Source organism: Cololabis saira, chromosome 17 (genome assembly GCF_033807715.1).
Source record: "Cololabis saira isolate AMF1-May2022 chromosome 17, fColSai1.1, whole genome shotgun sequence".
NCBI lineage: Eukaryota > Metazoa > Chordata > Actinopteri > Beloniformes > Belonidae > Cololabis > Cololabis saira.
The window spans coordinates 17,723,596-17,737,887 of record NC_084603.1 but is presented as its reverse complement, the minus strand read 5'-3'; the positions used below and the strand labels follow the sequence as shown (position 1 = coordinate 17,737,887).

The window sequence follows — 14,292 nt, the reverse complement described above, 5'->3', positions numbered from 1 at the left end:
AGATATTTTGATATGATAACCTTCCTGAGTGGCAGCTGGATCAGAGTTATCAGCTCATGAAGTTAAAACCCAATTACAGTTAAAAAAAATTACATTTTACTGGTTGAGACTCATGTACAGGATATCTGTCAATGTTTCACTATATTGTCTTTGGTATCATTTTAAGCATTCATTGAAGCTAAGATGTGAATCTTTCTGACCAACACCGAGGTCACTGCAGCTCTTTAAACTATAAACAACACACATTTTTACACCATTTTCGCCTAAATGAAGGAGATGTGTTACACTTCCTGTATCCTTATGGTCCTGTGAGTAGTGCTGGGCGGTATGACCAAAAATTTATATCATGGTATTTTTCAAAATTAAATCGGTTTCACGGTATATCCCTGTATTTTTTTTTTCATGCACAACTGGGTGTTAACCACATTTTCTAATGATTTGGAAAGGAATGGCTGCAGTAAATTGGCTTAGAATGGCCTATTTTACTGTCATGAGGAGGAAATATTGTAGAAAAACATTGATGTCCACACTAGTATAAATACAGGTTTGCATGTCCTCACAACATGATGCCGTTTACAATGAGGTGGCACTTATGATTTTAATGAAGTGAGAGAATCAGTCACACAACACTTAAAGACTTTAAGTGTTGTCTGACTGATCTTTTACAAAATTACAAGGTAGAAAATATTTATTGAACATAAAAAACTAAAAATGTTTTAATTTCACAGCATTATGTTGTTTTGGTTCCACCTCCTGGTGAATGTTGGTAAAATTCTTATGTGGTTACTTTTTGGTTGGCCAACGATTTATGTTTGTGGTGCAACCGTTACGGGAGCGGCCAGTCTATTTCCTTATATTACAACGCCGTTATTAATTGTTCGGTTTTTTTCCAACTTATTCCACCCAAAGTGTTTTTTTGCCATTTTCTGCCGAACAATTTCGGTTACCGAACAATCGGTGCATCACTACTGCTAAACAGTCCCCTCACAAACAGTGTCCAGTGGCGCTACGTTCCGCCGCGCCGCGCCGTTCCCAACGTTGTGTACGCTACTGTACATACTCACCGGTATTACGGTATGTGAAAAATTCATATCATAAGAAAAATAAACACCGGTATTCGGTATGAACCGGTATACCGCCCAGCACTACCTGTGAGTATTCCAGTTTTTGTATTTTGTGTCTCTGTTGTTCCTAGGTGACACAGGGCTAAAAGATAGTATATCATTTGGGCGAAAATTGTGTAAAAACGTGTGTTTATAGTTTAAAGAGCTGCAGTGACCTCTATGTTGGTCAGAAAGATTCACATCTTAGCTTGAATGAATGCTTAAAATGATACCAAAGACAATATTGTGAAACATTGACAGATTTCCTACATGAGTCTAAACCAGGATATGCAGCAGCATCTAAAATGTAATTTTCTGAACTTCCTGAGCTGATAGCTATGATACAGATGCCACTCAGGAAGGTTATCATACCAGAATATCATCTACAGACATGGATATTTTCACAAATTATAAGCAGTTTTGTCACCTTGAGTGGTTCTTGTATCTGGCCTCATGGACTATTAGTCCTTCACCGTCGCCACCGGCTGAGCGTTCAAGCTTCTTTCAGATTCCTTCATCTAAACTAGCTTTGAACTTCATAAGAATCTGGGAAAATCGCATGAGCGAATAAGGTCAGACGGGGCTTTACTGAGCTCTGTTGATGAGTATTTCCGCTACATTAATATTACGAACATCAGAACCAGAAGATTTTCACTTCTACAGAAGCTGAATGTCATCTCCAAAAGCAGAGTCCCAGTAAAAGAGCCTTTTCCTTCAGGTGAATGATTGATAAATAAGACTTTGGTGGGCTCTAATCTCCGATGTGCTTCAGCTGAATTTTCTAATTAAGCAAATCAGCGCCGCTGTAAACCCTGACAGCTGAGCTTGAGCGAAGGGAAGGATGAGCGGGAGCACCTGACGGGAGCGTCACCACCAAACCAGAGGCCGGAAAGAATGCAAACTAGCCGCGGATGTCTCGGCAGATAAACGATGCAATAACTCATCTGTGTAAAGCTATTGCTGTCCTCTAAACAAAACATGAGCCAAAAATCACTGGAGAAAGAAAAAAAAGAGAGGCATAAATCAGGGGAGGCACAATCGTGCATAAGCCGAGTCTGTGCATGAAATGTCTGCACATGTGCAGTCACGTGAGAGCAGAGTGAGGGGAACGGGATGATCTGACAGAGAGATGGTTTCTAAAAATGATACTTTGAGGTTCCAGTAGTTTTTTCTTTTAACCTTGTGCCGTCATCAGGTCAAGGAAGGAGTAAGGGAAGAAGGGAGGAAGGAAGGGAGGGAGGAAAGAAGGAAGGAAGGAAGGAAGGAAGGAAGGAAGGAAGGAAGGAAGGAAGGAAGGAAGGAAGGAAGGAAGGAAGGAAGGAAGGAAGGAAGGAAGGAAGGAAGGAAGGAAGGAAGGAAGGAAGGAAGGAAGGAAGGGAGAAAAGAAGGAAGGGAGGTAAGGAGAAAACAAGGAAAGAACGTACAAGGGGAGGAAAGAAGGGAGGAAGGGAGAAAAGAAGGAAGAGGGGAACAGAGGAAAGAAGGGAGAGAAAGAAGGAAGGAAGGAAGGAAGGAAGGAAGGAAGGAAGGAAGGAAGGAAGGAAGGAAGGAAGGACAAAAAGAAGGAAGGAAGGTAAGAAGGGAGGAAAGAAGGAAGGAAGGAAAGAAGGGAGGAAAGAAGGAAGGAAGGGAAAAAGAAGGGAGGAAAGAATCAAGGAAGGGAGAAAAGAGGAAGGGAGAAGGAAGGAGAGAGCAGGAGGAAAGAAGGAACAGGAGAATTAGGTCATTTTGACCCAAAGACAGTACAAGGGATAATGGACTGACTGGTGGAACCTACTTTAACGAAACATCGAGGGTTCATTTTCATGCCAGATCTAAAGAGCTCTCCAAAACCTATATATGTGAGAAAGGAGAGAGATTTCAAAACATAAACCAGTTCGTTAACAATAAACCACTAAAATCAAGTCCAACCAGGCCGCATGTGACTGCCAAGTGGTGCATTTGATGCAAGAGGTTCCATAACCCCCAAAAGCTGTTATCAAACATCTTACATATCTGATACCCCTAATTGTATCAAGCTCGATTAGAAATATGTTTTTTGAGAGAAATGTTGACATGTTCAATGCTTATTTTCCCCGCTGTATACAGTACAGACCAAAAGTTTGGACACACCATTCAATATATGAAAAAACTGGGTTTGTTATAAAACGTAAAAGTAAAGAGTCCCAAAGGCCTCTGCTCTGGACAGATGAGTTTAAAATTGTCTGATTTGTACAATGAGAGAAAACGCTGTAAATGTCGACCACAGTTTATCTACAATAATATAACTCGTGATTTCAGCAGACAAAACTCTTCATTATTTCTCCCAAATCTGTTGAAGTATTATTGCTTTTCTGTTTGATCTAATCCTCCCCACTGTTTAACTGCAGTTTAAACAACTACTACTATCCCACTTTTAAAAAGCAATATTTTAGATGGATGGATAGATGGATGGACAGATTCACTTCTTCTCCATTAAAACCAGCTTTTAACTAACATTTCCTCACTAATGTCATCCAATCTGAATATATGAGTGGTATTAGCATATTAATCCAAAGGCTCTTTTCATTAAAAGCTTTAATGCATAACTCTAGACCTGATTTTTGTGACACTTTGCGTTACGGTATTGGTGTTTCCGTAGATCTGGGCGACTGATTCACTTCTGTTTTAGTGAAAACCGGGACAGAAACAGCTTTTGTCAGTGTCCAAGTCAGTGCAGGCAAACAGGAAACAATAAAGCAATTAAAGCTGCAAGCAGCGATGAACGGGCCCTCGCGCGTGCAATTTTCACCAATAAAGGTCAACGACTCAAAACTAAGTTCGATGACACCACCCACGACTCTTTATGTCAAACCATTCAAAAGTTATGGCAGAAAATAGGAACTATCAAATATCGATCAATAAGAAGAAGGGGGGGGGGGCTAATTTGCCCCAATTATGTTCAAATACTCAAAACTGAGTCCGATGACACCACCCACGACTCTGTATCAAACCATTCAAAAGTTATGGCAGAAAGTAGGAACTATCAAATATGGACCAATCAGATGAAGGGGGGGCGTGCTTTTTGGCGTCTAGCGTCGCCACGGTAACGCTTTTGACTGAGAAAAGTAATGTGCATCGTCGCAGGATGGAGACGCACATTTTGATGTATAACACACCTGGGTGCACATTACGGTTCAGGCCGCATTAATGGCCGAAGCAGTGGCATAAATTGCACCAAAATTACACGATTATTTCAAAATGGCCGACTTCCTGTTCGGTTTCGGCCATGTCGCCAAGAGACTTTTCTTTACGTTGCGACATGATACATGTGTGTACATGTACGTCAAACCGTATTGTGGGGCTTGAGGCACAAAGTTTTCTAGGGGGCGCTGTTGAGCCGTTAGGCCACGCCCATTAATACAAACATGAAATATCACATTTTTTTAGGGGGAAAAAAGGCCCTCATTTCGTCGGAATAAAAACGAGAAAAACATTTCCTACAGATACAATAGGGCCCACGCACTGTAAGTGCTCGGGCCCTAATTACAAAGTTATGAAATCAAACAAGTCTGTAGCCTCTGTGGATGCAAACACACAACAAGCCGCTGCAGTGAAGGAAACATCACACACACAAAATCACATGCTTGTCCAGTTACTTCCCACCTGGAAGCGGTCAGGGAACCAGAACCAGACCGGCTCTTACCTCAACAGGGTGGGTTTAGGTGAGGGGGGTGCGTCTCCATCCTGGCTCTGCGGCGGCTTCTTGGTCACCTGTTTGTAAATGTTCCTGGCCGTCACGCCGAGCCACAGCATGGTGGACAGAGACGAGTAGTGCAGCACAACCCCGACCTGAGACAGAGGAGGAGGTAGATTAGTGCTGACATACTTACAAACATACTTAAATACTTACCTGCTGTACTCTACTGCCCTTATTTTTTTAACAACTTGTGCCTTTTATTATTTTACCTCTTTTCTTATCATTTTCTTTCATTTTCTTTGTACTCTTAAATTAAATACTTGTGATTTTTGAAAACGAAAAAGAATTGTCAAATTGGTTTTATTCACCGCACGAATCGGCACAGATTACTTTTGTAATACTGTATTTTTTTGGGTCAAGGTCTTACTATTGACACAGGAGACAGTCCAAACTAGTTCCTGTACATTCAAACAGAACATCCCCATGCCCCCCACCCACACGAACTGGACTTCAGCAAATTTCAATGCATTCAGACATCAACACATAAAAAACAAAACGAAACAAACAAACAAAAACAAACAAACAAAAAAAACAAAAAAAAAACAACAAAAACAAAAAAACAAACAATAACAACAAAAAAATGGGTACATACATACAAGTACATTTGGGTTACATAGATGTGTTAGCAGCTGCCATGTCTTCAACAAAGGAAATAAATGGCTGCCAAATGACATAGAATTTCCTGGTGGTCCCTCTTACAGTATATCTGATTTTTTCTAAATGAACATGACTCATGACCTTTCTAATCCACTGGCCATATGTTGGGGGGGAAGCATCCTTCCATTTAAACAGGATAAGTCTCCTGGCCAACAAAGAGCAGAAGGCCATCATGCCCAGTTGGTTCCCAGAGAAAAGGGAACCCACCGGAGCCACACCAAATAATGAAATCAGAGGAGATGGGTGCACTGTTTCCCCACAAATCCCAGAGAATGCCTCAAAAATAGAATACCAAAAACTATATAGCTTAGGGCACGACCAAAACATGTGCAGTAATGTAGCAGGAGCTTGTCTGCATCGATCGCATGTAGGGTCAATACCCATCTTAATCCTAGACAGTCTGTCCTTGGTCCAATGAAGACGATGGACTATTTTGAATTGTATCACAGTATGTCTGAGGCATATAGAGGAAGAATAAATTTGGTGAATAATATTTTGCCACAATTCCTCTGAGATCGTTTCATCCAAATCAGTTTCCCACTTTATTCTAAGGCTCGGTCTTTGTAACTTTTGACCATATAGAAACGTAATTCTTGCCATTGTAAGAATGAGATGTACCTGCTACACTCTACTGCCCTTATTTTTCAACAATTTGTGCTTTTATTATTTTACCTCTTTTCTCATCATTTCATTTGTTATTTACTGTTTAATTGTGTCTTTCTGCTTTTAATGTTGATGTAAAGCACTTTGAATTACCTTGTGTTGAATTGTGCTATACATATAAACTTGCCTTGCCTTGACATACCTGAACTTACACTTACGTGCATTCTGACTGGAAAGTGTCACACTTGACTATATTCCTGTATCTGAAAGATGTGAAAGCTCTGCTGCCATTCCTTAAAAAATAAAAAATAAATCATGAATGTCACAGCGAGGATGTCTCTGTAGACGTGTTCGTGAAGACCTGACTGCTCTGCGTCATCCTGCACGGAAACAACACTCCAGAAATGGGAAAACAGGTGGAAAAGTGCTGCTAAAGCATCAAGGTTGTCGGGGATAAGGATGTTGGAGTGAGGCGGATACTGGAGGATACTGAGCAGCTCCTTATCAGTGGAGTTAGAGGACACGAGGTGTGCACTGTGAATAACAAATCTGAATATAAATTATGCTCACGCTGACAACTATCAGTGAGTGATGGTTTTTTTCCAACTACGCACAAATCCACACAAAGTACACACATCTGTTTCCAACCTCGTCTCCACGTTCAGGAATTATGTTTGGACGGTGGAACCGATCTTACTTTATTTGCAGTTCATAGACAGAAGACACAAATTAGTCCATGTTCCCGACCAGATATCAGCACCACTCAAGGTGACCAAACTTGCTTATGATTTTTGAAAAGATCCATGTCTATAGATGATATTCTGGTATAAAATCTTCCTGAGTGGCAGCTGGATCAGAGTTATCAGCTCATGAAGTTACCCACCCCCTTCAGGTTAATTGATGATTCTAAATTGGGTGTATTATACATTTCCTGAATCCTTATGGTCCTGTGAGTATTCCAGTTTTTGTATTTATTTTGGGCCCGAGCACTTACAGTCCGAAGGCCCTATTGTATCTGTAAAAAAAAAAAAAATTTTTCTTTCTTCTAACGAAATGAGGGCCTTTTTTCCCCCTAAACGTGCCCAAAAAGTCACCAAATTGTGCACGCAAGCCAGGCCTGGCGAAAAATTTGATATTTAATGGATTACATTAATGGGCGTGGTAAAATGGCTCAACAGCGCCCCCTTGAAATCTTTGTGCCTCAAGCCCCACGATACGGTTTGACGTACATGCACGAAAATCGGTACACACCTGTATCATGGCGCAACTTAAAGAAAAGTCTCTTGGCGCCATGGCCGAAACCCAACAGGAAGTCGGCCATTATGAACATTTTGAATTAATGGTGTAATTTTGGCACAATTTATGCCATTCCTTCGGCAGTTAATACGGCCCAAATCGTAACCTGCACCCAGATGTGTTATACATCAAAATATGCGTCTCCATCCTGCGACAACGCGCATTACTTTTCTCTTTCAAAAGTGTTACCGTGGCGACGCTAGACGCCAAAAAGCGCGCCCCCCTTCATCTGATTGGTCCATATTTGATAGTTTCACCAAAAGTCACCAAATTTTGCACCAAGCCAGGCGATAAATGTGATATTTATGGTTTGCATTAATGGGCGTGGCCTAACGGCTCAACAGCGCCCCCTAGAATACTTTTCTCTGCCATAACTTTTGAATGGTTTGACATAAAGAGTCGTGGGTGGTGTCATCGGACTCGGTAGTGAGTCCTTGACCATAATTGGCCTGAATTGGTCCCGCCCCTTCTTCTGATAGGTTGTCCCTTTTTTCTGCTATAACTTTTGACTGATTTAATATAGGAAGTCGTGGGTGGTGTCATTTCTGATATGCTTATGGTGGGCGGTGGCCGTGAGTGCGAGGGCCCGTTCATCGCTGCTTGCAGCTTTAATTTTTTTTTTATTTATTTTTTTTGTATTTTGTGTCTCTAATGTTTATAAAACTAAACTGGTTCCTTATCTCATTGTTATGTCCTTTATGTCGTGTATTTGCATGATAAAGACCAGTTTGTGACATTAGTGGCTGTTATAGTTTCATAGGAGCCTAATGATGCTCTTCTAGTTTAAGGCTCACAATGACCTGCAACAATGATATAGTAGAGGTATATTATACATTTCTTGAATCCCTATGGTCCTGTGAGTATTCCACTTTTTGTATTTTGTGTCTCTGTTGTTCCTAGATGACACAGGGATAAAAGATAGTATATCATTTAGGCGAAAATTGTGTAAACATGTGTGTTGTTTATAGTTTAAAGAGCTGCAGTGAACTCTATGTTGGTCAGAAAGATTCACATCTTAGCTTGAATGAATGCTTAAAATGTCCCCTTTAAAATGATACCAAAGACAATATAGTGAAACATTGACAGATTTCCTGTACATGAGTCTAAACCAGGATATGCAGCAGCATCTAAAATGTAATTTTCTGAAGGGGGTGGTAACTTCATGAGCTGATAACTCTGATCCAGCTGCCATTCAGGAAGGTTATCACACCAGAATATCATCTATAGACATGGATATTTAAAAAGTAGTACGTTTGAAGTAAGTCAAAGCAAGTTTGGTCACCTTGAGTGGTTCTGACCAGTGAATTTTTGGGCTCTGACCCGTGGACTAAATAGAGAGAAGTTGCATTAAGGAAGGAGAAAATTAAAAAATGTGCTAAGCCTTTTTCTCTACTCAGTCGTTCTGTTTCATGAAGAAGACGCGACCTCTGACAGCCAATCAAACGGCTCCTTTTCCAGCCTGATGGGCTCGGGGACTGAGGCTAGCGTAGCGCAGATCAGATCTAATTGGAAGTGCCGGTGAGCCGGTGTAGAGAGCAGAGAGTGGGTGGTGAGTCAATCATTGCTTTGGAGTCCACAGGCTGCAGAGCTTCATTAGCGCCAGGAGCAGAGAGGACAGAGAGGAAGTTACTGCATTTAATATGATTATATGGGAGGAGGGGGTTCCAAAATGATCAGCCTGGACCGCAACTGTTTGATGTCCACATTGTTTCAAAGTTTTAAAAGCAAACAAATGTCTAACCCAGGCATGGGAAAACTACGGCCCCCGCCCGGGCCACAAACGGCCCGTTAGGATTTTCAATCCGGCAAATTATAGTAAAAACGTATTTATTATAGTAAAAACCTTGTTCATTTCCTTCCTTCCTTCCTTCCTTCCTTCCTTCCTTCCTTCCTTCCTTCCTTCCTTCCTTCCTTCCTTCCTTCCTTCCTTCCTTCCTTCCTTCCTTCCTTCCTTCCTTCCTTCCTTCCTTCCTTCCTTCCTTCCTTCCTTCCTTCCTTCCTTCCTTCCTTCCTTCCTTCCCCCAAACACTCCATCCAAATGCTCCCGGCCCCTCTGTCAAATTTTAGAACCCATTGATGCCCGTGAGTCAAAAAGTTTGCCCCCCCCTGGTCTAACCTCTTGCCTGAAATTGAATTTGACTGCAGTCGGTAGAAAGGAAAGCAACGTACGGTAGATCAAGGCTTCTTGGATGCTAAGTTGTGTTTGTGCTCTCAGCTCTTCTGCTGTGATGGCATGTTGTGAAAGGAAATGATTGCATTGCATTCAAATAGAGAAAAATGTAAATGGAAATGGTCATCGGAGAGAGTTTTTCAAATTGCAAATTACACATTTGCAATCTGCAGAGTCATTTCCATATCATAGTCCTAAGTAATAAACAGATTTAATTCCCGCTTCTGTGTATAGGTGCAATTTCCCACAGAGTGACATTATTATTTTATGGATGCAGGAAATGTGACAATGATCTTTGTTCCACATGCAAACTCAGCGGCAAAATGGTTACGATTTCTGAGTAGCTGTTATGGTTTCTTGCCAAGAACGACCACTGCAGATGCAGCGTTTGCTTTGAGAATGATGATGGAGAACTACAGGAAAGGTCTGAACAAGTTGCACTGTGTCTCTGTAGATTTAGAGAGTCCTGAGGAAGAAATTGAGCGAATGCGTGACGAAGCCTAGAGCGGCAGGAGAAGTATCTTGGAGTGGAACAAGATGCGTGCGCGGAGAGCATGACAGTGGTAGGAGTAACGGAGGGGTTTCAGGTGGACGTGAGACAACGTGAAGGATTGACCTTGAGCCTCTTCTTGAGCCCTGGTGATCCAGGTGGATTAGGAATAGACCGTGATCTGTAGTGAGAGTTGAGAACAGGTAGAAGGGAACCTGGAGAGGTTGAGATATGTGTGTTAGAGAGAAGAGTAGGGATGGGAATTGAGAACCTGTTCTTGTTCAGAACTGGTTCCTAGTGTTTCAATTCCTTGGAATTGTTTGAAAAACGATTCCCTTTTTGATTCCAGTGAGCATGAATGACATCACGCATGTTGTGTAACGTGCGTAATCTGTGAGGTTAATTAACCTTTAAACTTGTTTTTGTTCTTACGAAAACTGTCACATGCTTTGTTAACAGATGTCACAACGACCGTTCCTGATCTACTCAGGTTTTGGACTGTCCTGGTGACATCTGTCTACTGTAGTGTCAGTATTCAATCACACGTTATCACTTCCACCCATTGTCTACTGTGCACTGTTCACTGTCCATATTTGGTCAGTTCCTGTCAAGTTTCTTAATAAAAGCATCATGCAGGAGGAGAATACTTTGGGAAGTATTTTGCTGTCAGGGGCTCTGCCCCTGGTGCTATGCTCTCCCCCTTCTGCAGAAGTGCGTTAAACCATTCCAGGCCAGTCTCTGTGTTTTTCCTCATTACAAACTTATGTAATGTTGATTTAGACCTAACAAAGCCAGCAGTCGATAGTAAATATGGCGCCCAAACGATACCAACGCTCAAAAGTCTGGTTACATTTCAGTAAAAAATTCGACAACAGGCTAACTTGCAACACTGGCTAAGTGGATATTTCATCAATGGAAATGCTACCAACATGCTGGAGATGTTGTCCATGTTGACTTATTTTCTAGTAATTTTAAAATGAAGGTAGTTTGATCGTCAGAGACTCTTTGTAACTATGGACTTACTCCAAATGATGAAAATGAATGTTTAACTCATCACGTCTGGCTGACCAAAGAGTCCACCAGAATTACAGCCTTAATAAATGAATGTTAAAACACCAGCCCTACTGTAGACGTGCACTGCCATCAGAGCTGCAGATGGAAATTGTTGCAAACATTTCAACATATTGAGATGACTGCAATAGTAAATATCGGCACCTTCTTTATTGAAAAGAGACCAGTTATGTTCTGTTATAGACTGTAAAATGAGGATAATATTCTACATAACATTGTTCTTCACAATAAAGGCTAAAAACATGCATTTTCTCTGACTGAGTTCCGTACAAAGACTAGCTACTGTCGTGCAGCATCACTTTCCACCTCCTCTCAACCATTATTCTGCCAAAAATAGTTGTAATTTGACAATGACATATTCTACTTGTTGGTATGTTCTTGCTTTACTAGGAATTATTTGGTGAGGACGGGGTACGGCTGAATACAAACCGTCTGTCATTGATCAGATGAATGAGCAGCATAATAATCACACAGTTACCAAAACAAGAGCTGGAAACAGCCCCAGGAAGCCCGATCAATGTGCCCACATTAAAACAATCAAAGCTTCTGTCACTTATAAGTCTTTCCCTAATCTCTGCTGTCGATTTCAGTGAGGCCCAAACAAATAAATGTCAGCTGTGAAAAGTGGTGTCATTTTAACTCTTACAATGATGACAGCTGAACAGCAACACGGCTCAAAAGTAGGGATGTTTTTGACACTAGATACTTTGTGCTACACATGCAAACCAGCACTGCAACTACATACTGCATTTGTTGTTAGTATGTAGTACGTAGGTATGTAGGTAGTAAGTAGGCTCAGACATTTGTGGCTGGTTTCCATTTTAAAAAGCAGAAGCAAACTATAAGATTTCAAAATACTCTTTGCAAGTTACAGTAGTCAGATAGTTATGTGTTTTGAAAGTTATTCCCTGAATACATTTCCATCAGGGTGATTTTCACATATGGCACATGGTAAGGATGGGCAAAAATATCGATATGGAAAAATATCGCTTTACTTTGCTGATTCGATATCGATATTCAAATAATTTTTTCACTGGTAAATCCAGTAAAACTTTATTATATACATGGGCTTATTGTGTACATTATATTGTTAATGTCAATTTCATATTATGTAAATAATATGAAAAACACATGTGAATATGTTGTAACTTTAGCTCTTATAGTTACAATAAAACGGCATGGATAATTTGAATTACCGTATTTTGACGACCATTAGGCACAAATAAACGTCTTATTTTTTTTTTTTAAATGTGACGTGCGCCCAATGACGCAATGCGCCCATTGTATTATTGTAAGGCGGACATAATTGAGGCCACCATGAGAAGTTAAAGGGGGAAGGGGGGCGCGTGAATAACCCGTGGTTTGCGGACGTGTTAGAGACCATTATCATTAGAGACCAGCTGACTTTCAACATCCTTTCATGAATCACACGGTGGAGAAAACGGGGACCAGCGCGGTGGCGATCCGCACAACGGGGTATGAGAAGTCATCGTTCACTGTTGTGCTTGGTTGCCACGCTGATGGACAGAAACTATGGTGATTTTTAAAAGGCCAATGAAGGCCAAGGACTCCATACAGAATCTGATGATACCACCCACGACTCTCTATGTCAAACCATTCAAAGGTTATAGCAGAAAATCGGGACAACCAATCCGAAGAAGGGGCGGGGCTAATTTTCACCAATTATGGTCAAGGACTCAATACCGAGTCCCATGACACCACCCACGACTCTTTATGTCAAACCTTTCAAAAGTTATGGCAGAGAAAAGTATTCTAGGGGGCGCTGTTGAGCCGTTAGGCCACGCCCATTAATGCAAACCATGAAATATCAAATTTATCGCCAGGCCTGGCTTGCATGCAAAATTTGGTGACTTTTGGAGAACTATCAAATATGGACCAATCAGATGAAGGGGGGCACGCCTTTTGGCGTCTAGCATCGCCACGGTAACACTTTTGAAAGAGAAAAGTAATGCGTGGTGTCGCAGGATGAAGATGCACATTTTGATGTATAACACACCTGGGTGCACGTTACGGTTCGGGCCGTATTAATTGCCGAAAGAATGGCATAAATTGCACCAAAATTACACAATTAATTCAAAATGGCCGACTTCCGTTCAGTTTCGGCCATGGCACCAAGAGACTTTTCTTTAAGTTGCAACATGATACAGGTGTGTACCGATTTTCGTGCATGTACGTCAAACCGTATTGTGGGGCTTGAGGCACAAAGTTTTCCGGGGGGTGCTGTTGAACCATTTTGCCACGCCCATTAATGCAAACCATGAAATATCAAATTTATCGCCAGGCCTGCCTTGCATGCAAAATTTGGTGACTTTTGGGGAACTATCAAATATGGACCAATCAGATGAAGGGGGGGCTCGCTTTTTGGCGTCTAGTGTCGCCACGGTAACACTTTTGAAAGAGAAAAGTAATGCGCGTAGTCGCAGGATGGAGACGCACATTTTGATTTATAACACACCTGGGTGCACGTTACGGTTCGGGTCATATTAATTCTCGAAGGAATGGCTCATATTGCTCCAAAATTACGCGATTAATTCAGAATGTTCAAAATGGCCGACTTCCTGTTCGGTGTCGGCCATGGCGCCAAGAGACTTTTCTTTAAGTAGCGACATGATAAAGATGTATACCGATTTTCGTTCATGTACGTCAAACCGTATTATGGGGCTTGAGGCGCAAAGTTTTTTCTGTCTGAACCAACCAGATGAAGGGTGGGCGCGCTTTTTGGCATCTAGCGTCGCCACGGTAACGCTTTTGAAAGAGAAAAGTAATGCGTGTTGTCGCAGGGTGAAGACGCACGTTTTGATGTATAACACACTTGGGGGCACGTTGCGGTTCGGGCCGTATTAACTGCCGAAGGAATGGCATAAATTGCGCCAAAGTGACACGATTAATTCAAAATGGCTGACTTCCTGTTCAGTTTCGGCCATGTCGCCAAGAGACTTTTGTGTACTGATACAGGTGTGTAGCGATTTTCGTGCATGTACGTCAAACCGTATTGTGGGTGGTGTGGTAAATATCAAATTTTTCGCCGGGCCAGACTTGCATGCAAAATTTGGTGACTTTTTGGGCACGTTTAGGGGGGCAAAAAGGCCCTCCTTTCGTCAGAAGAATGAAAGAAAAAGAAAGAAAAAAAAAAAAAATTCCTACAGATACAATAGAGCCTTCG

At 41.5% G+C, this 14,292-nt stretch overlaps 1 protein-coding gene across 1 annotated transcript in view; it reads right to left on the bottom strand.

The window, feature by feature from the left end:
• LOC133464113 (adhesion G protein-coupled receptor A3) overlaps positions 1-14,292 on the bottom strand; it is a 388,915-nt gene that overhangs the window by 35,914 nt on the left and 338,709 nt on the right. The window contains 1 exon segment of the mRNA XM_061746099.1: positions 4,768-4,913. Coding sequence (XP_061602083.1) covers positions 4,768-4,913 — 146 coding nt within the window.